General features: G+C 41.4%; 1 protein-coding gene across 12 annotated transcripts in view; it reads right to left on the reverse strand.

The window, feature by feature from the left end:
- The window catches only part of huwe1 (HECT, UBA and WWE domain containing E3 ubiquitin protein ligase 1), a 67,742-nt gene that overhangs the window by 8,382 nt on the left and 31,410 nt on the right, over positions 1-27,950 (reverse strand). For 5 of the 12 annotated variants that reach the window (XM_061986665.2, XM_061986644.2, XM_061986619.2 and 2 more), the window contains 41 exons: positions 27,583-27,930; positions 26,279-26,401; positions 26,089-26,184; positions 25,692-25,961; positions 20,163-20,315; positions 19,956-20,083; positions 18,587-18,668; positions 18,298-18,474; positions 17,657-18,208; positions 17,325-17,520; positions 17,081-17,248; positions 16,841-16,989; positions 16,692-16,758; positions 16,328-16,551; positions 16,018-16,229; positions 15,755-15,937; positions 15,397-15,569; positions 15,050-15,189; positions 14,835-14,910; positions 14,667-14,765; positions 13,973-14,100; positions 13,740-13,899; positions 13,323-13,551; positions 12,721-12,899; positions 12,533-12,622; positions 10,572-10,732; positions 10,415-10,457; positions 9,271-9,627; positions 8,909-9,119; positions 8,678-8,802; positions 8,338-8,558; positions 7,797-8,188; positions 7,061-7,703; positions 3,120-3,831; positions 2,949-3,037; positions 2,224-2,380; positions 2,018-2,151; positions 1,645-1,855; positions 1,336-1,559; positions 607-709; positions 176-325 (listed from right to left, as the gene is read on the reverse strand). In XM_061986665.2, the coding sequence (XP_061842649.2) occupies positions 176-325; positions 607-709; positions 1,336-1,559; positions 1,645-1,855; positions 2,018-2,151; positions 2,224-2,380; positions 2,949-3,037; positions 3,120-3,831; positions 7,061-7,703; positions 7,797-8,188; positions 8,338-8,558; positions 8,678-8,802; positions 8,909-9,119; positions 9,271-9,627; positions 10,415-10,457; positions 10,572-10,732; positions 12,533-12,622; positions 12,721-12,899; positions 13,323-13,551; positions 13,740-13,899; positions 13,973-14,100; positions 14,667-14,765; positions 14,835-14,910; positions 15,050-15,189; positions 15,397-15,569; positions 15,755-15,937; positions 16,018-16,229; positions 16,328-16,551; positions 16,692-16,758; positions 16,841-16,989; positions 17,081-17,248; positions 17,325-17,520; positions 17,657-18,208; positions 18,298-18,474; positions 18,587-18,668; positions 19,956-20,083; positions 20,163-20,315; positions 25,692-25,961; positions 26,089-26,184; positions 26,279-26,401; positions 27,583-27,930 (8,335 nt within the window). The remainder of the gene's footprint in view (positions 1-175; positions 326-606; positions 710-1,335; positions 1,560-1,644; positions 1,856-2,017; positions 2,152-2,223; positions 2,381-2,948; positions 3,038-3,119; positions 3,832-7,060; positions 7,704-7,796; positions 8,189-8,337; positions 8,559-8,677; positions 8,803-8,908; positions 9,120-9,270; positions 9,628-10,414; positions 10,458-10,571; positions 10,733-12,532; positions 12,623-12,720; positions 12,900-13,322; positions 13,552-13,739; positions 13,900-13,972; positions 14,101-14,666; positions 14,766-14,834; positions 14,911-15,049; positions 15,190-15,396; positions 15,570-15,754; positions 15,938-16,017; positions 16,230-16,327; positions 16,552-16,691; positions 16,759-16,840; positions 16,990-17,080; positions 17,249-17,324; positions 17,521-17,656; positions 18,209-18,297; positions 18,475-18,586; positions 18,669-19,955; positions 20,084-20,162; positions 20,316-25,691; positions 25,962-26,088; positions 26,185-26,278; positions 26,402-27,582; positions 27,931-27,950) is intronic. The other 7 variants (XM_061986662.2, XM_072913953.1, XM_061986667.2 and 4 more) reach the window with 6 other exon arrangements.

Genomic DNA, 27,950 nt, shown 5'->3' on the forward strand with positions numbered 1-27,950 from the left:
CCTTTTCCAAAATAATTTAACCATTTTAAAAACATTACAACTTTTTTACATAACTACAAAATGGGTCAATTTTTTTTCAAGTTTTTTAGGACATGTACACTGATAAAAACAAAAACAAACATTAAAAAAACACCAAGTCATATTGCACATATACTATGATAAAGAATACTCGTACCCAGCACGGCATGCTGGTCATGGGACTCTTCCAGCTCTTTCAGGCATTCCCCAAGCATGTCCCATAGCTCATCCAACAACAGCTGCTCGCTGAGGAGAGGAAGGTCTGGGAGTTTCTCCTCACTCTCTGACTGGCCATTTCCTTCTTCATCTGATGAAAACATTTCCATATTTATCAAAACAGGATTGAATCAGTAACTTCTGTTATTTTTCGGTGACCTCTTTCAATCTAGTGGTGGACGAAATGTCATTGCATGCATAAGATAAACCATGGTGAGGTAAAACTAATGTTAAATGTTCGTTACTTTGAGACCTTTGTCACAGTTTCTAAACAATGGAAATAAAGTTTCTACCCATAAGCATCCTATAAACAAATCAGTAAGTAAGCATCCACTGAGGACTTTGAACACGTTATGGGTGTGCATGTCTCACCCAAAGGTGCAGATTCTTGCTCTACAGGGGATGGCTGGTCCACATCCATTGGTGAGTCATCTCTCTGGGCTGCCTGGGCCTCTGACACAGACTGCATTTCAGCCTGCAGAGACCAGCATCCAGAAGGGACATAGGATGACCAAATGGGGAAAAAGAAGGGAGAAAGGAATTAGTATTGGGGACTGATATTACCATGTATTAGGACATTCACACAGTCCATTGATAAATGAGCTGGGGTTGAGCAGGTATGGGAAAAGCATGTAGCAATATCAGCCAGCAACCACATAAGGGGGCTTGACATTTTTTGAACCAGCACATTTGCATTGTTTTTGTTTACAGCCAAACATGCCAATGCAAAGACATTTATAGTATATGAAGTTGATCACTGACATTCGAGTCATCATGGCATTTGTTAAAACATGGGGCATAACTTTTTACACAGCAAGGTGCAGACAAGGTTACATTTTGACATTTGGTTGTGCCACAAATATATAACGTTATTAATCTAGTTCTATCTCTTGCAAGTTCATCTGAAAAAGTTCGCAAGGCTGTAATTTTTCAAAATGCAAACAGCAACATGGTAAGTCTAAAAAAAAAAAAAACAGTCAAAAGCCTAGAGCAATATTATAAAATACAATTTATAGGCCCAACAAAAATTATATATAAGAAAGTGTGTGTGAGGTGTGTACAGGAGGGAGTATGGCTAATTTCAAAGCGGCCCATGCTAACCGTGGCAGCAGCAGCTGTGCCAGCAGGGGGAGCAGCACCAGTGGGGGCATGAGAGGCCTCCACTGAAGATCCGGCGGTGACGGCGGCAGCAGTGGGTAGTGGTGCTTGTATAAGGCGGCGTGCCCGCTGACCCTCTCTCACCATCTGGATAATGGCATCAGCCTCTGCCTCAAGTTGACGGACAGCAGCCTGAATGCTGCTGGCTGAGCCCAGACTGGACGAGCCTGTACGTTGAGCAAGAGGTTGCGTTATCGCTCACTTCATCATCATTCACCCTACTTGTACAGTAGGGTGAATGTATATTCTCACCTAATCGTCCTGTCTGTTTGGCTTTCTTGTTGGCACGGCGTGTGTCCTCACGTAGCTGAATAATAACCTGCAACACTCGGAGGAAAAATTTCTGGGTCGACGTCTTAGAAGTAAGTGAACTCATACAAGGGAGCTGTAGTTCTCGTCCGCCAAGTGTTCGCTTTTGTGCAGCCACAATCACTACACTCTCTGCTCCATCGAACCTGTGCCGCCAACAAAGAAATCATTTAAGGTAAAGTAAACTGTAGTTACAAACAACAAGCATTGATAATTAAATGGTAACTGCAAAAAACAAAGGGATGGCACTTAAAAATGTCAGAGCAACATTTGATGACTTATCCCTCTGAGAGTGAGCAAAAGTTGCCATTGCCAACCTGCTGGTCATTTTGCCCTTCAGTCTGGCAGAGATGGAAGAGTCCTCAGGAGGTGCATCAGGGGAATGAGAATCTGCATGTGCTCGTCTCTGTTGCTCCAAGTTGTACTCTCGAAGTTCAGCCAGTAACGTACCTGAGACAGAAATCATTTTAATGTGTAAGAAAAGCGACTATGCAAAATTAAGAGTATCTACATAGCACTGACCGATCTGTTTGCAAAGAGTATAACCAAGGTGTCTTGCTCCACTGAGCAACAGTCTCAGCACAGTGTCTCTGGTTGAACAGTCCCCTCTAGATAACTGAAGCAAAATATTAGCTGCATCCTCCAGTCCTTCCTCTGAACATGAGTGGGAAGTCAACACCTTATGAAGACAAGAGAGCAAAGAGAGACCAAAAGGGTTTACATTTAAGTTTGCAATCATTAGAGGCATCATTTCAAGTTGGAAAGAGGAAAGGTAGACAACCCATCTGCACATATAGCGTAGACTCAAAATGTTTTAAATTGTGCAAATGTTTGTTTATTCCAGCAATTACACCTACAAGGTGAAAGTAATATGATATAGGCTAATAACATGCAATTCAAGCTATTTCGAGCCTTCTTTTGATATAATTTTGAGGATTACGGCATACAGTATAAAATCTTTGAATTGAAAATCTCAAAAAATTTGGGGTTTTCAAAAACTGAGTCATGATCATCAAAATCATAACAAAGGCTTGACATGTCTCACTTTGCATTTAATGTGTTTATATCACATATTACTGTATTTTCACATTTGGAATTGAGTTGCTGACAAGGACGAATTTTTACACATTAAACATTTTTTAGTTTTACCTGTATTGGTTAATTTTATTTGAGTATGAAAAGAAATGATACATCTGATTCAATTTTGGACTGAAACTAACAAGATCTGTACAATGCATTTTTTATACCTCCACTGAAAGTTGAAGCTGTTTCTCTGTAAGTCCAGTGGAAATCATCTTGTCACTCTCTGTGCAACTTGGAGTGCTCTTCATTTTTGCTGTTTGTGTAGAAAAGAATAATTATACAAAACCCTCATTTATAACCTGCAAATAGCATTTTGTAAGATTACAACATTCTACCTGTGGAGACTGTTCCAGTGGATGTTGGTATAGAGATGGCTGTGGAAGATGAGAAAACTAACAGACTTGACCCTGAGGTGGTGCTCTGGGTTGGAATTCCCCCAGAGGCCACTGTTCCCACCGCAGTAGATTGGACGCTTGATGCTGTTCCCTGCGTGGTAACAGGGGCTGTAGATCCTGAGCTGGTTGCTGGGCTTGGGTTGGCTGTCTGTGGAGTCGGGTGACCAGCAGGCACCTCTGTGGCCTTGTTGTCAGGCAGGGCAATGGATATGAGGGAGAGCAGACGCAGCAGCTTTTCAGTGAGCAGGGAGCTTCGCCTAATTACAGGGTGGGACAGCATGTTCATCAACTGACCAAGGGGGGAACTCTCAAGGCTTAACTGTAATCCATCAGCCTCTGCACTGCCCCCAAGAAGCACAGTTTTCATTGATGCTTTTCCCTTGCGACTGACATTCATGTTGTCCAGCTTTACAAGCAGGTCCCAAAAATCAGTGGAGATTCCCAGTGACTGGGGAGTAGCAGCAGAGGACCCGAAAGAGTTCTGTGTGCTGGAAGCATTGGAGTTTGGGTTGTTTAGAGACTGGGAACTTGACCTTGATCCTCCACCTATACCTCCCACACCCGAGGAGCTCGGACAAAGACGAGACTCCAGGTCAGAGGATGACAGAGACAGATCCTTACAACGCTGCTGAGTGAAATGGCTGGGGAACACCTGTAGGGACAAGCAGAAAAAAGTGATTCAGTAAATATACCTACCATTAGGGATGGGAATCGAAAATTGGTTCTTTTCAGAACTGGTTGCCAGTGTATCAATTCCTTAGAATGCTTGCCATTTTTTCCCCAAACGGTTCTCTTATCAATTCTTCCGGGTGGGGATGACGTCATTACCCAACGTGCGTAGTGACATCAGATAGCAAAATGGCGGAGCCCGGGCGCAACAAAGGCCCTAAAGTTGACTAAATTTTACAAGAAAAGATTGCAACAATGCTACTTGTAATAATTATAAGGTTGCTAGCTAATCAAAAGAAGGACATACGAGTAATATGCTGAAACATCTGAACACAGTATGCAATAATTATAAATGAAAGTCGCGTTTTGAACCGCTCCTATCTAATCCCCGCACCAGTAACGCTAGCACTTCATCTGAATATAACAGGTACTAACACCTCCTATCATGTTAGCGTTATTTGTTAAATTCAAATGAATGCCTTCTCATTTAGATGAGCATGACGAGAAACAGATTCTGACTGGCTCTGAGGCAAGCAGCTCCAGTTCACGTCTGCTGCTAGACCATACATCCATCCATTTTCTACCGCTTGTCCCGTTTGGAGTCGCGGGAGCCTATCTCAGCTGCATTCGGGCGGAGGCGGGGTACACCCTGGAGAAGTCGCAACCTCATCGCAGATGCTGCTAGACCAGTGCTTCTCAATTATTTTCTGTTATTCTCCCTAGGAAGAAGAAACTATTGTGCCCCTGCCCCTTCCACCGCGACAATAACATAATTTGTCCATTAAATTGTTATAAGTACACCTCTGCATTACATTGTATCCTTATCAACAACATTAAATAAATTCAATACACCAGTCTTTCCTCGTGTCCTACCGTAATCACAGTAAAGGGCTACATAGACGTTGTCATATTCTAGTAATAAAAAAAAAAGTTTCTCCGAGATCACACTTGGCATCGTATCGCCACACTATTTGAGAAAGACTTTGCTAGACGAATGTAACAGAGCAGCGACAAAGGTCAAAAGTTAGCATTTTTGGTTGGTGAATGTTTAATTTTAGTCAGAGAAAAGTTGCATGTTTTCCTGCAACCAGATTTTCCCTCAGTCATTATACAGGTGAAACTCATAAAATTAGAATATGGTGTAAAAGTCCATTCATGTCAGCAATTAACGACACAGGTCCGGTGGCCATGGATGAAGTGCTGGCTGTCCAGAGTTGGGACCCGGGGTGGACCGCTCGCCTATGCATCGGATGGGGAAATCTCTGCGGTGCTGACCCGTTTCCGCTCAGGATGGTTTCCTGCTGGCCCCACAATGGACTGGACTCTCACTATTGTGTTAGATCCACTATGGACTGGACTTTCACTGATATGTTAAATCCACTATGGACTGGACTTTCACAATATTATGTCAGACCCACTCGACATCCATTGCTTTCGGTCTCCCCTAGAGGGCGGGGGTTACCCACATATGCGGTCCTCTCCAAGGTTTCTCATAGTCATTCACACCGACGTCCCACTGGGGTGAGTTTTCCTTGCCCTTATGTGGGCTCTGTACCGAGGATGTCGTTGTGGCTTGTTTGAGACATTTGTGATTTAGGGCTATATAAATAAACATTGATTGATTGATTGAGTTATGTGAGATTTTCAATTTAAAGTTTTCATAAACTAAGCAATAATCCTCACAATTGTAACTAGGGCTGCAACAACTAATCGATTAAATCGATTAAAATTGATTATAAAAAATAGTTGTCGATTAATTTAGTCATCGATTCGTTGGATCTATGCTATGCTTGTTGTTTTTTAAAAATAAACCTTTATTTATAAACAGCAACGTTTACAAACAGCCGAGAAACCATCAAAATAAATACAAAAACAGTACAAAACAGCGCCAGTGGGGCGCTGAGGCTACGTCTCATGAGGTGGCAGTAAGCCAGCCAATGATGTGTCTGTGCAGCTCACATGATGACGAGATTTTTTTAAGGAAGCGAAGCAGCAACTGTTGTGTATTAACTTTCAGAGTGTTAGGAACTTCTTGGAGTGCATTTTCTGTGTTGTTTTGAGTGGCAACAGGCATTCATGAGTTCAGCTTTTTTGTGAGTAACGTCAACATTATCCCTTTGTTGCAACGTGGGGCTGATAATGTGTCTCCGGCACATTTGACTCAATTTTGAGAGAGAAAACGCACGGTTACCAATTTCGAAATAAACGTAACGGACAGAAATATCTCAGGTTCGTTTCATAATGGATCAATGTAGCCGATAAAGCTATATAAATATATTTAGATTTGAGTGACGCTTTAGTATAACTACCGGTAAACGTTATGAAGGTGCTGGAATATTTAATGCTATTATTCAGAGGCAGCCTAAAATGAATCCTCTATTATTCACAACAGAAATGTGTACAATATCTGATTCAGTTCTGATCTGATGAGTTACATTTCTGTGTTATTATTGGTGTATGCTGCATTCCCAATGTCCATTTATTTCATTTAGCTTTTTTTTTTAATGTGGCGGCGTATTTGCCTTTTACGTCAGAAATTATGAATTAAATCAACTAGGTATGTATTGAGTTACATGTAAATGATGCTACTATGTACGTTCATTATATGGTTTCTCTCATTTCAGAAAGAAACAAGCCAGCATTAGTGACTTGGTACAAAGGAAGGTATGCACAACACAGCAAGCGACTGCATTGACTGAAAGGATAGAAAGGATAGAAATGTGGTTTCTCTTTTATCCGATTATTAATCGATTAATCAAAGTAATAATCGACAGATTAATCGATTATCAAATTAGTTGTTAGTTGCAGCCCTATTTGTAACCAATAAAAGGTTTGGCATATCTCACTTTGCATGTAATAAGTTAATATCACATGTTACTAAATGTTACATTCTTGTGTAAATTTGCACATGATTAAATTCTACAGAATATTCATTTATTATATTTACTTACAAAAAAAATACTTCTTTCTTCTCTACTACATATGGCTCTTAAGACCTCACTGTAGGCTTTGTAAGGTCATGTTACATCTAAACTAAACACAATAGATGCTAATCCACCCTTTTTTGTAATCGATAAGAGAACCATTAAGGAAACAAATCGTTAAGCAGAATCGGAACCAGCAAAACCTTATCAATTCCCATCCCTACCTACCATGGATCAGCATAAAATAAAAATGAATAACAAATTAGATAAGGATATGTGACAACTTACCTTAGCAAGTTGGATGAGTGTGTCTAACACATGCCGACAGACCACTGGGGCAGCTTGTGGGTGGATGTGTACAGTGGAGCCCCCACCTCCAGCACACGTGACCGCTGCAGTAGCTCCTGTCACTCCTCCCAGGGGTGCAGATGCTGCTGAACCCCCAGCTGAGTGACGGTCAGCATGTTTTCTACCAGATACACGTTGGATCTGGAAGATGTTAGTCCGGCAGCCCAAAGCAGCATCCATAGACACAGAGAGCCAAGAAAGTTGGCTAGAACTGCGAGACTCTACCCTGTTTAGAAGCTCCAGGGAAGAAGAGGAGGAGGAAGAGGAGGATGAAGAGGTAGCTGATCCTTTTCCCCCACAGCCTCCCTGGGAGCTCCTTTTCCCACGAGAGTCTTCGAGACGGGAGGTCTCCACACACACCTCACTCTCACTGCTGCGTTGGAGAATGGATAACAGGCTGCGAATAACCCACCCACGTGTCTGAGAGTGGTAGCAAAGATTCCTGAGCACACGGTGTAGACGGCTGGTGTTAAGCTTCGGTTCATCCACAAAAAGCAACACCAGCAGGCAGGACAAGGCCTCGTGGTCCAGTAGCAATCGGCCACGCAGACGCAACAGAGAATCCACACTGGAATTGGATGGTCTGAAGGACAAACAAGTGGATTTCATTTAATTTATCAATATCTATATTTTATGGTTCCATAAAAAGTCAAAATAAAACAGATGTTAGACTCACCTATGGTTAGATCCACCCCCCATCTGAAATGGGCCTCTACTCTGTACTGCTAATCTGGTGTACTGGACGCCACGATTGCTCCCTAGCCGACTGGTGAAGGCTGGTGAACGCAGAATGGCTGATAGAGCTGATGTTGAGCTATGACCGAACAGCCTCTCATGCATAAGTTGTCTTTGCCGGGCCTCCTGCTCTCTACGCAATGCTGCTGCTTCAGCTGCGATGTCCGGAGGCATGACAGCCAACACGCTGTCCTCCATGTCTTCCAATACACTACGTCGGAGCTCTGAGGGCAGGGTTTGGATGAAGGTAACAGGGTCTAGAGGAGTATCTCCCTGTGGAGGTTGTTGGGAAACCTCCCTGCGCTGTTGCTCTGCTCGTTGCTGGGCAAGGACCTAAAAGTAGCAAACAGTTTACCATCATGTTCTGTAAAATCATAACTTGTCTCAATTCCTTTATCAACTTTTAATATATATTAGTATTACTCTATCAACTTTAAATATATATGAGTAATCAGTCCATGTATAGCTTCTATATTTCTTACCTCCTCTTGGATGGCAGGTGGCAAAGCAGCCAGAAACTCAGGGCTGACCTCTGTAACTCCTGGCCCTCCAAGTACCGGTGCTGTAGAAGATGGCAGGCTTGGGGCAGCTGCTATGCGGGAAGGTGGTCTTATACCCAACTGATTTTGAAGCACTTCTCTTCGAATGTCCTCAGGAAGAGCTGCCAAGAAAGATGGATCCACACCTTCTGGAAGACTTATTCCTGTGATGACAAAAACAGCAATATTTTAAGACATCAAAACTGTGTTGTCATGTGTGAGCGAGGTTATATAGGTTAAATCAATAAAATCTATTTGTTCAAAAATATACACCCAACTGTACCTGCAAGTGGGTCCTCGTCCTCATTGCTTGTGGATGGAAGAGGCTCTTCTTGGATAGCCTGTGATTGGCTGTCAGCACTGTCACTCCTGGTAATTACTTCACCAGCAGACGACACTGAAAAGGAGCTAATACAACGAAAATAACATCTTCAGAATCCATTAAATTGATTTAAAAAAACCATTTCCCCTTATTACATATTCATAAACAAAGGCAATATTTTCAAGAGCTCACCCAGTCTCTGTGCCTGTCTGCCTTTCAGTCAGCCCACTTTCCCCACTGACAGACAGATCTTGAGACACATGGGTAGGCTGGACAGAGTTGGAAGAAGCTTCTTCTTGTGTGGTAGAGGCAGGGCTGCTGGTGTCCATAGGTGACCCCTCTAGTTGTGACACACCCACCACTGCAGGCTCTGAGGTCTCTGCAATATCTGGGCTTAAGGAGGCTGGGGGAAAAGTTTAAAAAACTAATTACAATGTACTGTATGATCAGCAATAAATTCTTTGTGGAACTGATTTCTGAACTAAGCACAGGTCAGATGTAAATTATGTATTGTCCTTGCTCATGGACAGTCTGTATATAGAGTGTGAGTCTACCTTCCCTGCCTTCATCCAACGCTTCTCCTCCTCCACCACCACAACTTTCTCCACTGCCTCTCTCACCGATTGTGGGTGCTGGGGACATTTCCATCTGAGATGCTTCTGCTTCACTGTTAGGCCTGTCAGCTGTAGACAAGGGCGGAAGGTGCGTTCCTGCCAGAGCCGCCAACGAGCTGACATGTGACTCTGCCAAAAGCAGGTCTGCCATTGGTTGGTGGACCTGCTGGTTTATTGCCGTTTCCAACGAAACTAGGGCTTGTTCGTGTGGAGCTGGGGTAGTTGGAGTGACCTCTCCAGAAGGGGAAGCAGTGAGTTCCAGACAGGATACTGCACCTCCTTGAGCCTGTACACCTTCTGCGACAGATAAAAAATAGTCAATCGAGTGATGACTTTTAGATGAAGATACATTTTCATAGATTGAAACAGGCTTTATGGCCTGACAGATACACCATTTTCTTGACAATGAAAAAATACACAAATTGGCCAAAGTTGAATCGTGTCTAATGCACTCAACATTGCAGAGGGAACTAAGTCTAAGTCCATCCATCCATCCATTTTCTACTGCTTGTCCCTTTCGGGGTCGTGGGTAAGTAAATAAGTTAATTGTGTTACATGTTTAAACTCATCAAAAAAGTTTTAGGATCAATCGAAAGTTATGGAAACGGCAAAAACACCAAGAAAGCAGCCATAATTGTTGACTGCACAGTGCTGAAAATGGTTTTGCATGGAAGCTTTAGGTCCATTTAAAATGAAGGACAAATCTATCACATGAAAAGTTAACAGCACCAACAATTTGTTGTCAAAAGATTCCACAGCAGAACCAGTAATATAAGATGGAGTATACAATCATGTTCAACAATAACACAATTTACTACATCACCACAGCACACCTAGCTTCAGAACATTGATGTCATTTCGGTTTTCATTTTCCCGCAGATGTTTCCAAGTAGTTGTGGCGTTGCCATAAGAAAGACAGTAGGCTGTATAGTTATCTCCCAGATCTGGTGTGATCCTAAAACTATACAAACTACTACCTCATCCCATAGCACGCTCTGTTGACTCTTGATTCCCTGTGATTTAATTGAAGTACAACCATTTGAGATGACTGAACAATACCAAAACCCTGTCAAAATAGTAATACCTGCAGTGTTTTCTGCGCCATTAATTGTCCCTAATCCAGAACCCTAGAGACAAGGAAATAGAAAGCTAATTAATAAAATGTATATGTTTGTACTACTAATATGTAAATAAAATCCACAACATTAGAAAATACTTCTACTAGCATGTAATGTGCAAACCTGCAGGCTCTGTTCCCTTGCCTGCTCTGCTCCAGAGGCTTTCCGTTCATTTTGTTTGGATTCTTCCTCTTCAGCCAGCTGCCGTCTTCGCTTTTCTCTACGTTCCTCTAACTCCTCATCTCGCAGACCCTCTAGATGCTGAAGTATTGGCACCTTCACAACTGAAAGGAACATGACATGTAGCCATTTTAGCTTAGTTCATCAGTTAAAAAGAAAAAAAAACCCGGCTTGTGAAGAGCGATGTGTGCTTTTTTTTGTCATTGTCTTTAAAAGTCTCTCACACGTACAAGTTTAATCTGGCCCGCGAAATGAGTTTGCTAAGTATAAAAATTAGCTGCAATTTTTTTAAATGAAAAACTGATGTTCTAAATGTGTCCACTGGATGATGCAATAGCAATTTGAGTGTAACCCACATCACACATCACATTGTTTAAGATGACGTGTCAGCTGACTTTAAACGCCCTCTGGATTGGCTGTCACTACTCCAATCAGCGGAGGTTCCTAGCAATCAGCTGTTCAAATTGTGGCCGGCAGCAGACAAATGCTGTGGAAACGCACAATACCTTTTTTGACTGTAAATTATCCACTCAACAGATAAAATAATGAAACTGTAAGATGCAAAGACTTAAGTCAACTTGACCATTATCTTTGTAGTTAACATTCCGTGCAGTGCACGCAATTTGTTGACGGCACAATGTTTCTTAATATGTTGTTAGTTCTATTTTCTTTTATGCTTTAATCTACTATGTTCAAATTGGTTACATTTGTAGTTATGTAACCCTTAATTAAGTTATAATGGTGTCATTTGACAATTGTTTTGATTATAATTGTAATATTTGAATTATACATTTGTTGTTAGTTCTATTTTCTTTTATGCTTTAATCTACTATGTTCAAATTGGTTACATTTGTGGTTATGTAACCCTTAATTCAGTTATAATGCTGTCATTTGACAATTGTTTTGATTATAATTGTAATATTTGAATGATGATAAATTAATGTGTTGGCCATAGAAGATAACTACGGAAAGAGATAAGATAGCCTCTAAATCAGCACGAAATGTGTTTCAGTTTGTAATGCACAACTCAATGCGGTAAGACACCAATATGTACTGACTGAAAAACATGAACAATTAAAATATCTGTAAAGTATTAGCCAACATTTCATGTTTTGTTTGTACACAGCTAGCCAGACAGCGTATGTAGTGTAGTTGTACAACACGCATGACGTGCTGCATGTATCATGATTGATAGTAAAGTGTGACTCACTCGATGGACAGTTGTGCATTCGGTCTGCTGGCCGGGGACATTTTTATTCGGATTATTTGGGGGTAAGCATCCTATTTGTGTCGAAATAGCTTGTCTCCAAAGTCCACATTTGCAGCTTCGTGTCAATTCGACTAGAGTTGCAACAACTAATCGATTAAATCGATTATAAAAATAGCTGGCGATTAATTTAGTCATCGATTCGTTGGATCTATGCTATGCGCAGAAGCAATTTAAAAAAATTTTTTTTATAAACCTTTATTTATAAACTGCAACATGTACAAACAGCTGAGAAACAATAAGCGAAATAAGTATGGTGCCAAGTTGTGACAAGTTGTTGCCAGAAGTCGGATGCGTGCTGCTATGGAAATGGAAAAAATGCGCGGGAGAAGTCAGTTCCAATGACTAAAATGACCAAATAGTAAATATTGATCAATATTACATATTGTTATGAACGTGTCTGTTTCTACATTATATATAGACTTGCAGCGTGTATATAAAACATTGATGGAGGGTTATGAAGTTGTTTTAGAGGGGTTTTGAAGACTAACGGTGACTCCCATTAGCCACATCTTCCAAGCATTTTTTATCATCTTTAAAACCCTAAAAAAAGATGTGTTCTTGCCTCTCATAATGATAGTGAACATCAGGCAAAATTTAAAAAAAAGTGCAGTTCCCCTTAAGTTTTAACACTTACCTGCTACACAGTCGTGCATACTTTCAGCATCCAGCACTTTACACTCATCTGTCCATCTAGTTAAAGCGGTGGGAATGCTAGATAGAGTGCCTAGAGAATGTACAAACATGTGAAACAATGTAAGAACATGTGAAACAGCCCTAGACTAAAATACCTTATTATGATAATAAAGGTTCGGGTTTTGTCACCTGCTTGACCTCCTGTGCTGCTCTGTTCATGGAAAAAGTCATCGAGTAATTCGTCATCGGAACGAGCAATAATATGAACGTCCTCATTTCCAACCAAAAGGCGAGCTCGACCACGAGATTGCAGAGGCAGCGAGCTGGAAAGTTGCAAAATGTCAGCTGCAGCACTGGGGCCCAACAACCTAAATGCAGTTAAGCAGTGGACAATTTCAAAGTCAAGATAGGTACCGAACTAAAATGTTTATTGTGGTTACAAATTATTGATGGAAAAAAAACATACATCAGTGATTCTCAAACTGTGGTACAAGTACTACTAGTGGTATGAAAGCTCCATCTAGTGGTGCATCAAATAATCACTTGATTAAAGTACAGTATTTTATTTTACTATATTTAAACACAGTGGTACTGTTCAAACTGTGGCCAAAATATTAAATAGTTGTTCAATATAACCTCTGCCTTGTTTTTAATACTTAAGCATACTACACCACTGCATTTTAATGCTTGTTTAAATTATGGTGGTAATTGGAGAGGCACGTTTTTCTCAGGTAGTAGTTGGTGAAAAAAGTTTGAGAACCATTGATTAACATCAACTGATATGCACTTGCCTTTGAAGGATGAGTGGAGGGTTAGGCTGGCGGTTTCCAGGGTAGTGGACATGGATAGTGTGCCCACTGTTGGCAGTGAGCTGGCGAAGCGTCCGCTGGCTGCGACCCATGCCTTGTGCCAGCCGGCTGCTTGTGCCTGCTACACCCAGAGTGAGGGAACCGTGGTCAGCATGACGCACCATCAGTGGGTGGGAGCTAGGGATGTTGCCAGGGGAAGGAGGGATGTCAGCTGATGGAAGAACGGAAAACGCAGTTAGACACACGGAAAAGCTCTGCGAAAACTTTAATATAACAAAAAAAATTAGTTTCAAGTGTCTTTATTAACAATTACTCTAATTTAGATGTTTAGTGCAAATGGCAGTTCAGATGCTACATTACAATTGTATCGTGTAAGTGAAACCACATTTGGGTGCTTACCATTGTTGGAAAACATGTTGTCAAACTCGATGATGAGGTCATCATCCCGGTCAAACCTTTCGAAGCGGATGTGAGGGGAAGCATTGATGTCAGGGAAATCCTCATCCAACTCCATCTCAGAACCTTCATCATCGTCATCCTCATCGCCTTCCTCATCATCCTTAACAAATGGCAGCCATGAGTTTTAAGACAATCCATACGAGTTGAGTAAACATCTAGCTATTGACCCATACCTGGTCCTCCTCCTCCTCTTCTTCCTCTTCCTCCTCTTCATCCTGGCTGTCTTCATCATCATTGCTGCCACTAGAATCTTCTTCTTGTGTGTGCTCCTCATCTTCTGGTTCTAGGATATTCATAGAGTCTAGCCATAGAGGAAAAGGAAAGGTAAGAATTTTCAATTTATTATTTTTGTCAAATCAGATTAATAACACTTTTGAATTGTGATAATCACGAAAAAAAAGTGCAGTAAACTACTTGCTTGCATAATTTAAATTAACTTTAAAAACACCCCAATGTTTTGATACAAAAGCAATTGTATTGTCAGAATGTCACACGAACATTTAAAAAAATGATGTCATTGAATGTACACCATTTATTTGCTAAAAATTTGCCATAAGTTTTAACCTAATTTCTATCCGAATGTATTTTGAAACAAAACTTGTCACAGACGGGTGTATGCATTGACATGATCATTGTTCGTATAACAACCCATGCCACCTTTCAGGTAACCATCCGCAGTTAAGGTAAAGGAGCATGTGCGCTCCAAAAATATTGGGTGATTACGCTGTGTTGATAAATGATTAATGCAATACTTTTTTGTGATCAACCAAGGTAAATTTGTCAGCCCTACCAAAAACAAACTGAATTTTGCAGTTTAAATACACAATAGTGAACAATTTTGTATACAATGTTTTTTCTTATACCAACCTTCTCTATTAGCCTGAAGAGTGGATGCCTGACTGATATTGGAGGGGGCCTCATCCATCAATACATCCTCTTGTGACTCATCCTCACCACTTCGTCCCACTGAAAGACAACAGTTGTCAGAGGGATTGCTTTCTTACAAAATTATTTTCTTCCCTCACAATTACACACCTATAATTGTACTGTTGACCGTACCAACGTCTCTCTCAAGTAGCTCATCAATCAGATCCACCAACTCGTTTTCCACCTTCATGCACATTAAAGCCAAAGTGCACAGATATGGTTTCAGATTGTCAAGTTCTGTTCAGCAACTTTTAACGCGCACACGCACGCACGCGCACGCACACACACACACACAAATACCCTGGCGAAACAATGCTAATCACCTGCATTGCCTGTGTGCTGAGAACCTCTGGTTGGCCAGCAATGACAACTGTATCACCCTCTGTTTCTCCATCCATCAAATCACTGTCAGCTCCCTGCACCCTGTGGCTCCCCTCCACTGGCTCAGCCTCACCAGATTCTCCTGGAATTTCAGATATCACAAATTATTATAATAATTACCATTGTAAAAACTAGATCTAGTGCTAACATTATTCATCCAACACATTAAGGTTGTGCAGCAGCTGATACAGGAGAATAAGTTTAGAAGTTTCAGTTTATCATCTTTCTTTCAGTTGGATTTATCAAACAAAGTATTTAGTGAACATGACCGTTGACATCTGTCACATACCTTGATCCTGAGCGTTGCTGTTGCTATCCCTTGCTGTGCCCACTGAGTCATGTTCAGTCTTGCTCTTGCTGGATCCTCCTTTACCCCCAAACAAACTGCTGGGCTGGTTAACAATACGCGACAGAGTTTCTAGAGGCTTGAGGGCAGCATTCACTGTGTTGGCCATGTTGGGGCTTTACCAATGAAAGAAGAGGAACAGGTTTTACTTCAATATAATCTGCATTACAAATTGCAATTCAATTTATTTTGACAAAAAACAAATGGATTATATCCAATTAAATTCTGCAAAGACTATTTTGACTTTGAGAATCAAACAAACTGTTGCAGAAGACAGCTTATTAGCCATACATTTACATACCTAGACAAATCCAAGCTGTGAGGCACACGGGCCAAGTCATTGACCAGTCCTTTCTTGAGAAAAAGCCTTATGATATTATTCATGCCATTGTGTTGTGTCTTGGCTGCTGCTGTGCTATAGAAACTGGACGTGGAGGGACATGACTCCATTATAGTGCTGATGATGCACATCACTGCTTGAAGCCTGTGACCGACAAGTAAGCATTGGAGGTTTGCAACACTGATCAAGGATTGTAATGCCATCAGTGTCCTAATCCTACTTACCGGGCATGTTTTTCAGCCCCTTCCGTCATTCCTAAAGCCCGACTGAGGGCAGCCTTCACCTCATTAACCAGAGCAACCTGGGCATCGGTGCCCGTGCCTGCAGCTGCTAGGCTGGCAAGGAAAAGGCGGGCCAAGGCTGGGGTGTCTTTGTCCTCTGCATTCTGGGTGTGAGGCAGCAAATGGTCGAGCACAAAGGCTAGAACACTGCAATCCTGTAAGGATACAGATGTAACAGGTAAACAAAGTACATTTTACACTGAAGGCAATCCAATTTAAGCATGTATTAAAATAAAAATAGCTTGTCACCCACCTCCTTAATAAGCTCAGACTGTCCTGCAGTGTAGCAGTAAGAGGCAATTAAAGTGGCAATGCCAACATACGAGCGCACCAGTTCAGCCAGCAGTCTCAGGATGGTGGAGGTTGGCATTAAAGGTTTGCGTGCCTTTACCTTTGCGGCTTTAGCCTCCTCTGAGCTGCTACTCTTATCACCCTCCTGCTCTTTCTTTTCCTCTCGCATCTCTTCAGGTGTAGAAGCTGGGAAAGTTAATGTATTATAGATTCACGTTGTATTAAGTTTTTAGTGCATTAGGAAACGACAAATGAAATAGTCAAAAGGTTTATATGATTTTTAAAGAATATTTTGTTTAGCAAATGAAATAAAAATGATCTCACACCTTCTCCTTGTGGTGTGCCCGACTGGGACGACTCTGCCACAGCTCCATCAGCAGCAAAAACTTGAGCCTAAAAAAAGACAGCAATGTTAGAGTTTAACGGTTTTATATACGGTAATGTATGTTTTCACTAAAGACTTCATCAAGCTCACATTAATATGGAACGCAGATTGGGAGTCAAAGTCACTGCCCTGACGAGTGAGACGGTATTGTTGGTAAACATCATCGCCAACATCCTGTAACATCTGGCACATGTCTTGGCCGCCAGGCACCGCTGTCACACGTTCTTCTGGGCGCTCAGCTTCAAAGACAAATGAAATGTTCAACTATCAAGGTAAAACAGCAACAAATGACAATGATTTTTTTAAATGACAATAATTGAAATAGTATACATTCTTCTGGCGCATGGTAGGCAGCCAAGGCATTGAGCATGTCGTATATGACCTCCTTGATAGTTTCAGGAATAGACGGTAAAGGAGACAATTTGAGAGGAGTTGTTTTCACCAGCTGCACAGCATTGGGCCCCTTAATTCGAAGATTCTCAAATTCGTCATCAGAGGCTATAGAAATAAACAGAAAACTACCGGTAAATGAATGCAGGCTCGCAAAATAGAAGACTCAATGACAATCACACACCTGTGCCAGCTCCACGGGGTGCCGGCAGAGCAATGCGGACACAATTGCTGGCAGTTTCAGCAAAGCATTCAGGGTTACGGCAGGCAGCAGGGCCCAGGACCCGCAGGATATAGTTGATTTCCCTTGAGCCAAGGCTGCCTGACACCACACCTGATGTGGTGCTACCTGCTCCACTGGTCACAGCAGATCTAACAACCTGTAGCAACAAATACAAATATTTTTTTATGGTAATCACAGAACTCAGTTCCATTAATAAAAATAATTCAGAAAATACTTCAACTAAAACAACAAAATCTTGTTTCTTTTGAGCGTATTCAAATAAAAAAGTAAACCTTTTCCATAGTGTGCCGAAGAGTAGCTGGATCTTCTATGATGTGTCTGAAGAGCAGAGTCACAAGAGGTGTGAAGCCATTGAATCCAGACGTCTGTGTAAGCCCAAGAATCATTCGAGTGCTCTTCAGATCAGCGAACATCATGGCATATTGGTGATTTCGTGTCAGTCTCAAACAGAGACGTAATGTAGCATGTAGAGTGTCTGGGTCGACAGGGACACTGATCATGCTGACACAAGTGCGGATGAGAACAGTGGTCATGTCCTCAGTCAGACCATTTACAACAATATCTGAGCTTTGCGATGTGTCAGACTCCTGGGAAGATGTGGGGCCAGAGGTCATCTCCTTTTGCTGGCTGGGAGCATCCTTGGGAGTACTCATTTCCACTGCTGCCCCAGAGTCTATATTCGTCGGCGTTTCTTCTGCTTTACATTTGTCTCCCTCCTCTCTCTCTGGGTCCGTAACACTGCCGGTCTTGGCTGGTTTGGGCAAGCGTGGTACTCTTTGAACGGTCAACATCACTGGTCTCCTGTTGCCAGTCTCTTCATTTACCTACACCGAGAACAGTTGTAATTAGAATCAATGCGTAGCGATATAAAAAGTGCATCCATGATTTTCTTGCATAACATTTTTGTGTTTACCTGCACCATAGTGTTAAACTGAACTGTGTATCTTCTGCGTCCAGCTGTGAAACGCACACTGCTCTCTCCAGCCCTCCACGCAGAATCGATAGTACTGTTGTTGGACGCGCTGTAACTGCACCAACGGCCTGAGCGGTCATCAAACCATCTCCAGTTATTCCCATTAGGTTGAAGATACTTAAGAGAAAATAATCCACAAATGTTTTTATGCTACCCGATTGAACAATGCAATTCAGAAACAACTGCAGAAAGCCAACACAACAGTCATCCATCCGTCACGTTGACTTACCTTGTTCATCTGTGCTCGACGCTTTGAAGACACAGCCATTTTCTCATAAAAGTCAATAATCAACAACACTGGTGTAATCCACCTGCAGACAATAAATATATTGTAAAACTCTAAATAAGGCCAGCATTTGTGATTAGGCCCTTTTCCACGGCAGGAACTTTCACACTTAATAAATAAAATTCCCCCTTTCCACCAAAAACTACTCGGGTAAATTTAGTTCTTCAGGAACCTTTCAGTTCCACCGAGCTCGGTGGGACTTTTCTAAGCGACCCTGAACCTTTTTGAGGTGGGCTGTGCTGTCGAACGCAGATTGGTTTAACACAGTTGGGGGTGTTCCTAAAGTTTATTTTTCAAATACACGACCGCCATTGCGTAGTAAAGTTATGCGAGAACGACTTGTTTATTTTTCAATTCTTGTGTATTTCTCTTACAACAAAATTGACAACAAAGAAAAAAAAGCATAAAAGGAACTTTCGACTTGCAGAAACGTTTGTGGGGCATCTGTGTGCTGAAGAACGCTGATCAGTGAAACTATCTTGCAGTGTTTTTACTCAGTCATTGTCTTTAAACTCTATATAAGCAGTTTAATGTTGTTTATTATTTTTACAACTTCATTTCGAAACGCAAAGCTACGAGAAGTGTACAGACTATTTTAAATGTATTTATGGTGGAGTATCCAAACAAACAGCTTCTTACTACTCTGACTTTGTTGGATAAATGTGAAATAAAGGATGCAATACAATAGTAGAATTAAGGTACCGGTACATGGCATTAATTATTAAATATTTACTTAATTTTATTTAGGAAAAGTAGTCAGTGACACTCCGTTTGTGTCGTTATTAGCCACAACCCGAGTTAACAGAATGCTAATGCTAACAAGCTAACGCTAAAGCCGATGTGTTCGTGTTGTTGGAAATTTATTATTTATATTTTGTTATTTACAGTTGAAATGGACCACAAGGAACCGCCTAACCCTCATGAATTCATCATTTACAGAGAGAACAACTTTCTGACTGTTGGACATTACGAACAAAAGCCTGACTTTTTATGAATTAATTCGGTACACTTTATTTTTTAAATCATATCCTTTTGTAAATTATTGCTTTGTATTTAATTTACTTTTTAGTAATATAACTGTAACCTAACAGTGTCCGTTTATTTACATTGTATCAAATTCTAAACCACTCCTCCATACGTCATCAGCTTGATTTGTATAAATTACCCTGAACTGTAAAATGCGGTGGGACCACAAACCACACACTTCTGAAGGAACCTAGTTTGAGGAACTAGAGATTCCAGGTGGAAAAGAGCCTATTGCGAAGTTATTTTTTACATTACCAAACAGAAGAGTACTTGGAGTCAAACTCACTTTGGTGTCTGAATGTCTTTCTGTTCTTTAGCTGCTTGCAGACAGGGCTGCACTACCTCAAGCAGCTTAATCAGCAAATCCAGAATGCCACTGTTCTCCACTACTCTGGCAGATACCAGCTTCAGTTCCTTCAGAGCAAACAAAACACACATCAGCTCTGGCTTGGACACACATAGCACTGCCCTGCTATAAAAACAATGTAGTTACCTCAAACAGCAACGTGAGCAGCAGAATTCGAGTTGCCAGCTTGGAGGCTTGGGGCAGTGTGGCCATCTGTTTTGTCCATTCAGACACCGTCTTTGTATCGCTGGTGGTCAGCGGCACAGCTGCCTTAATCAACACGTCTGCTGCTTCCCACACCTACAGACAGTATGTTGACAGTTTGGATGGAACATGTGTGCTATCAGGTTGTGTGCTTTTGGCTGGTTCGCTCTACTTAGCGCTCTACTTAGAACTGTTTCACAGAAGTACGTAGCTAACAACTGTTGGTGTTTGCAACCCTGTAGACATCCCTCCACAGTTTTTCTTTATTTTGTATGTGTAAAATACAACTTCTATGTTTTCTCTCATCAAATGGATAATACTGTATAGTCAAAAAGTCATATTTTATGTTAGTTATAAAGCCCTTGTAGGATAGGAGCGCTCTGCTATTTTTAAGAACCAACTTTCAAAAACAGTCATAAATCTTCTGTGTGGCCGGTGGGTTCTGTTTTAAGGACCTACGGAGTGTTCTGCTGCTTTTAGAAATTTTATGTAAAATCGTTAGCCAGGGTCTTCCCTTAATATATTTAATTGTGTGGTGGTGCGCTGTGGTAACATATTAGGCGACACACCTTAAAAAAGGTTTTTACGTAAAACATTTAATTAATAGAATATTTTGCAGAGTCCAGAAGAAGAGACACAGTCCGATGCTCTTATTTAGATTTTATTGCCAATTTTATGCTAATAACAGGCCCAATTCCAACAAGTATTTCCTCCGTGCATACATGTTCGTCTTTGCTTCACTCCTTGACACACAACAAACACTTCCTCAGTCTCTGCCGACACGGTGCGTTCACAAACCATGGGGAAAATGAACATCATGACACACAAACATACACATTAACACCGGCAGGTAGGTCCGGTACAAATGGATATATATATATATATATATATAGTTAATTTTTTCCCCCCTACGGACTAGTGATGCCCGCAAATTTGGCAGCCGAAAAAAAACATACTTTGATCACCCGAAGTGCGCTGCCCAAATCGGTTGTTGTGATGACGCCAGCCATACACACGGGGTTGTCTAGATCGGAGGTAGGATGACCTCGATGTGGACGTACCTTAATGTATCTGAGATATACCCACCGACAGGGATCTTCATAATTTAAGAGGACAGTGGTAGTTTTTGAGGTGAGGAAGGCTCCCAGGACATGTGTGCATGCACGCACACACATATGCGCGCGTGCGTACGACTACACACGCACGCACGCACGCACACGTGTGTATATGTACGTGTACCATACACACACACATAAACAATCAAGTCATAAAAATGGGGTCCCACAGTACATTTTTGGGGTCCCACTTTTTGTAACCGTTTTGAAAACAAATGATAAATGTATGCATTATCCACATTCTATATTGTGTTTTGAAAAAAGGTTGTCATAAACGTTAATTCATTAAAAAAATAATACAAAAGAAAACAAATGTTTATGCATATGTAAATGTATTCAGTTATAAACATTCAGTCACTTTCTTCTTTCTTTCATGGATCTAACCTTTACTGCTGCCAATAGCTTTTTTCTATATTTTTATTTAATAAGTTGTAAGTGTATTTATTCTAGTATAAAAGTGTAAAATATGTTTTGCTTCGGTCATGAAATTATGATAATCGTGTGCCAGGGCATACATGCATATGGAAAATGTAATTGATTATTTTCACCTATATGTAGAAAATCAGTATTTTAAAAACCGCCACATCTACACTTTCATCGCAAATAACGCCAACAAACTTAGAATTTGCAAGTTAGTTTTCAATGTAATTTCATCTCTGGCTTCGTGATGGCCATAAGCTGCCCTTGTGCTTTACAAAGTGAAAACTAGAGGTGGGGGAAATAATCGATTTTTAGATGTGCAACAATTCCGACATGGGCGATTATAAAATCGATTAATTAACGTCAATAATTGATAATCTCTTTATTTATTGTAAATAAAGTAATGCAGCCAGTTCTAAAATTTGGCTGACTGCAGCAAGCCTCCTCACAGAGATCTGACCAGCTCCTTTATAATATGGCACGGCACTTATGTTCTAGTTTTGCACATAATTCCATGAATTTCATAAATGTGATGGAAATTTCTTATTAAAAATGCACTGTTTTTAAATGTTGATAAATTGATAAATTGTGATGAACGCTTATTTAGTGAAGCGAAAATAAATGTAAAACTGCATCAATATACATAAATTAAACATGCATCAATAATCGTTTTTTCGAATCGTGAAGTGGCAAGGATTCCCAACTTTAGTGAAAACCCATTGTATACATCTAAATCTACATTTAGGCCAGTGTGTGTGGCACTGGGAGCAAGGACACAACATCTAGGATGGCAGAAGCTGGAATCAAACCTGGACCCCCAAGTTGCTGGCACAGCCGCTCTACCAACTGAGCCACACTACTCCTTTAATGCGAGCAATGTCCAACGACAACAGCTTGGAACGTGAGACAGCTATAAACATGTCCAGTCAGAGTATAGATGAACTATTTTGATACACTATCTTTGACATCTAAAAGACAGTTTGGATGTAATCGATGTGGAAGGACAACGCAGACACACAAAGTTAACATAGAATGCTAACATCAGCACTTATGGTCATAAGTACAACTGTCAGCTTGACCAACTTTTGACAATACATACGCCCCTGGTTTCAACAGATGGAAGCCCAATCACAACTTAAGAGGAATTACTCAGGATGTAAAGTATTTCACGCAGTGGTTATGCTGCCATAGCAATGATGCTTGGAGGATCCACCAGGCTACTACGATAAGTACAAACTCAAAGCTAAACTCAATACCCTGAAGGCTAGTATATTGGTTGAAGTGTGCAAAGGTGACATGGGTGTTATTTTAATGTTTAGAGGGCTTAAATAATGTTTCAAATGTATTTAGAAGGTCATGAACCGTTTTTAAAGGGGAACATTATCACCAGACCTATGTAAGCGTCAATATATACCTTGATGTTGCAGAAAAAAGACCATATATTTTTTTAACCGATTTCCGAACTCTAAATGGGTGAATTTTGGCGAACTAAACGCCTTTCTAATATTCGCTCTCGGAGCGATGACGTCACAACGTGGCGGCACATCGGGAAGCAATCCGCCATTTTCTCAAACACCGAGTCAAATCAGCTCTGTTATTTTCCGTTTTTTCGACTGTTTTCCGTACCTTGGAGACATCATGCCTCGTCGGTGTGTTGTCGGAGGGTGTAACAACACGAACCGGGACGGATTCAAGTTGCACCAGTGGCCCAAAGATGCGAAAGTGGCAAGAAATTGGACGTTTGTTCCGCACACTTTACCGACGAAAGCTATGCCAAGACAGAGATGGCAAGAATGTGTGGATATCCTGCGACACTCAAAGCAGATGCTTTTCCAACGATAAAGTCAAAGAAATCTGCCGCCAGACCCCCATTGAATCTGCCGGAGTGTGTGAGCAATTCAGGGACAAAGGACCTCGGTAGCACGGCAAGCAATGGCGGCAGGTTGTTCCCGCAGACGAGCAAGCTAAACCCCCTATCGACCCTAGCTTCCCTGGCCTGCTGACATCAACTCCAAAACTGGACAGATCAGCTTTCAGGAAAAGAGCGCGGATGAGGGTATGTCTACAGAATATATTAATTGATGAAAATTGGGCTGTCTGCACTCTCAAAGTGCATGTTGTTGCCAAATGTATTTCATATGCTGTAAACCTAGTTTATAGTTGTTAGTTTCCTTTAATGCCAAATAAACACATACCAATCGTTGGTTAGAAGGCGATTGCCGAATTCGTCCTCGCTTTCTCCCGTGTCGCTGGCTGTCGTGTCGTTTGTCGGTTTCGCTTGCATACGGTTCAAACCGATATGGCTCAATAGCTTCAGTTTCTTCTTCAATTTCGTTTTCCCTACCTGCCTCCACACTACAACCATCCGTTTCAATACATTCGTAATCTGTTGAATCGCTTAAGCCGCTGAAATCCGAGTCTGAATCCGAGCTAATGTCGCTATAGCTTGCTGTTCTTTCCGCCATGTTTGTTTGTGTTGGCTTCACTATGTGACGTCACAAGAAAATGGACGGGTGGTTAAAATCAGGCACTTTGAAGCTTTTTTTAGGGCTATTGCGTGATGGGTAAAATTTTTAAAAAAACTTCAAAAAATAAAATAAGCCACTGGGAACTGATTTTTAATGGTTTTAACAATTCTGAAATTGTGATAATGTTCCCCTTTAATGCTCCAACTAGGGCTGGCGATGTATCGATATATCGCGGGTTTGTCTCTGTGGGATATAGAAAATGACTATCGTGATATTCGAGTATACGTTCTCACGCAGTTGCTTTTAGCTGCTGGCATTACACTACAGGCTCTTCCCACTCCTTCTTGTGTCTCCTTCTCACAGACAGCAAGCGCACCTTCTACATACGTCACATACTTATACGCCCTCGCGGAGCAGAGAGGTAGCAGCGTGGGTAACGTTAGCTGTGGTGCGAGTGGTAATACGAGAGAAAGAAGGTGCGAATCTGGTAACAAATGAAGGAAGAATTAATTCCCAAGAAAAACAGCAGGGGGTCCACCGTCTGGCGGTGGTTTGGCTTCAAGTGGGAATATGTCGAACAGACAACCGTAATTTGTCAAGTGTGGGGCAAAAGTGTTTGTACAAAAAGTAGCATTACTGCTAATATGTAGCATCATTTGAAAAGTCACCTGCTAGAGAATGAAGAGTGCTTACTCAGCATGTCAACATCTCCGGCCGGTGCCACACCATCAAAATGCAGAGGCAAACATTTCCAGATCAACACCGTATGAAAAAAAGACTTGACAACAAAAGGAGATAATGTCCGCAGGAACCTACCACATAGCGAAGGACGAACACTATTTGATTTCCTTTTATATAGCTCATTTTTATTTGACACTTATTGAAATATCTTGTGTGACATCATGTTTTTAAACTATTGTAGTGGCGTTCTGTACAAAAAGTGAACTTTAACTTAGTGTTGTTTTGATAAGTCATCTTAGTGACATCATGCACAAAAGTGCACTAATAGCTTGTTTTAAAATGTCTGACAATCTTGCACTTTCTGTTTTGGAAATGACAAGAATGTTTGTGCCACTGCTTAATAACAGTTTAGGTAAATTGACTTAGTTGTGATTTCCTTCTCTGCCTGAAAGTTTAAAATGAGCATATATTAATGCAGTATGAACAAGAATGCTTTAATGTAGACACATAGAATCATCATACTGGTGTGATTATATGTATCAAGTGTTAGTTCAAGGCTAAGGCAAAATATCGAGATATACATCGTGTATCGCGATATGGCCTAAAAATATCGAGATATTAAAAAAAGGCCATATCGCCCAGCCCTAGCTCCAACTATGAAAATATTCAATAAACAAATAATAACCTTACTTATTAACCTCGATTAACAAGGGGCGACTGTGTGTAGACTTCAAAACACAACCTCGTCTGCGCCTGGTTAAGAAAACATCAAGACTGAAATTACTGACCTGGTGGACAACCTGTCCAAGAATTAGATCTCTGTACTCAGGACCACTCCTTTTGATTGCAGTCATTAGCAGGTCACAGAGCCGGTACACTGTGTCAGGCAGCTCATCCAGAAGGTGAAAGCAGCCAGGAAGCATGGAGTCTGTGAAGGTATGCAGTTCTTGGGGGTCCAGGGGTTCAGCCTCCATGAAGCGCTCCAAGCAGCGGGCCTCCTCCTCCTCTGCTCGTTCCCTCGCTCTCCTGTCCTCTTCCTCACGCCGACGAGCTGCTTCCTGAACCAGTGATAATTTAAACAACAGCTCAGCTACAAATTATTCATTCCTGACATTTTCTCGAGCAACAGAGGTTCAAGGCAGAAATTTGCTTTTGAATGCAATCTGAACTGCAAGAATAACGCACCTCAGGGGAGTCGGAACGTTGCTCCATACTGACCTCCTGCCCAAGTGACATAGCAATAGCCCTCATCATCTGGTCCTCTTCTGACATAGAAAGATCCTATACAGAATTGAATAATATTGCGAGTTGCCTTAGCTGGAGTAATGATAATTTCATAACAGGACTAAGTGCAAGTTATATTGGAAGACTTTACCCTTACTGCTCCCCCAAGGAGAGGAGGAGGGTGTGTAAGAAGATATTCTGTGGCCTGCTCCATGGTACTGGTGTTCAATAGGGCCTCCATGGCATGCTCTCTTGAGAAACCCATATCCATCAGCTAAAATACAAAACATTTGTGTAAAATAAAAATAAACTAAATACACAAAGCAAAACTCTAACTACGACCGCCCGTTGGCCTAGTGGTTAGTGTGTAGGCCTCACAGTCAGAAGATCTGGGTTCAAATCTTTGTTTGAACATCTCTGTGTGGAGTGTTTATGTTCTCCCCATGCATGTGTGGGTTATCTACGGGTGGTACTGTGGCTTTCTCCACCATTCCAAATATATGCTTGTTAGGTTATTGGAGATGGAGACCCTAAATTGTCAATATGCGTGAATGCAAGGGTAAATGGGCATTCGCCTCGATGGCTCTGCGATTGGCTGGCAACCCTAGAGTGTACCCCACCTCTTGCACGACCCTCGTGAGGACAGGCAGGATGGAACTATGAATACAAGATTACATGACAAGGTACAATTAATTTAATTAATTATTGTTCTGGATTATATCAAGCTGCACATTTTTTCAACAGATGAGTATTGGTATTAATGATACACCGTGGTAAAACTACTGCCGGTTAACATTACCGTTTTAAATTAAGCTCTACCTTCCTTCTCACGCAATGCAATATTCCATGTTATTGCGCATGTGCAGACTTGATTCAGGAAGAAGAAATGTTTCTTCTGCCAAGGAAAACATTGTGTTCAGTGATGTTGCTAGTTTAACTGGCAAAAGAAATCTGTTAGCAGATCGGACAAGCGCTGTTCCAACCCTCTGCGGATCTACTTGGCAAGGACGTGATCCCCTGTACAAAGTATTGCAACATGCTAAATTCGCCGCTACCAAAACAACTAGCCCGTCACCGCTGATTTTATTTCTAGAATTACAAATACAAACTTCATAGTATATAAACCCACGTTTCCAGTGCTTATGTTAACTTTTAGGGGACGTGCTGTAATGAAATAAAACATGATCCGGTAGAAGGGATAAAAACTAAATTGAATTGCAGTTGCCATTTTGTTATGCCCCAATGCGCATAACGAGATCTCATTTTTTCAGCAGAAAAAGGAGAACGCAAAAATACCAACCAAGAAAAAGATAAAACCTATTGCAGCTGTATGTTCTGCTCCCACTACCTCTGCACTCCTCCTGGACTCTGACAGTTATATCATTACATCCCTACAGTATATAGTGACCAAAATAGCACTAGCTCAAAGTACTTTACAAAAAAATATTGACATACCTGAGTAAGCTGAGTCTGGTTAACCTGCGGTTCACGTCGTGGAGTGGAATTAGTCGATTCTTCTGCTGATCCCGCAGTCGGCCCTCCAGAAGTTGTTCCAGTAGCTGCTGGTGTCTCTCCGCTGGTTGTAGACACTCCAGTGACTGCACTTGGTGCAAGAGAACCAGAAGGAGCCCCTTCATCGTCTGGACGCACTGTGCCCTCTTTCTCCTTGGCCAGACGCTCCTGGATGACGGGCTCCCCCCGCAGGATGTGGCAAAGGATGGCCAGCATGGATTCAGCCATCCTGCCTCCATAAACCTTCAGTGGCTTCCTGTTCCATAGGCTGCGGATACAACTGAATGCAGCCTGTATATGAGAGCGCAAGA

This window comes from Nerophis lumbriciformis, linkage group LG01 (genome assembly GCF_033978685.3).
Source record: "Nerophis lumbriciformis linkage group LG01, RoL_Nlum_v2.1, whole genome shotgun sequence".
NCBI lineage: Eukaryota > Metazoa > Chordata > Actinopteri > Syngnathiformes > Syngnathidae > Nerophis > Nerophis lumbriciformis.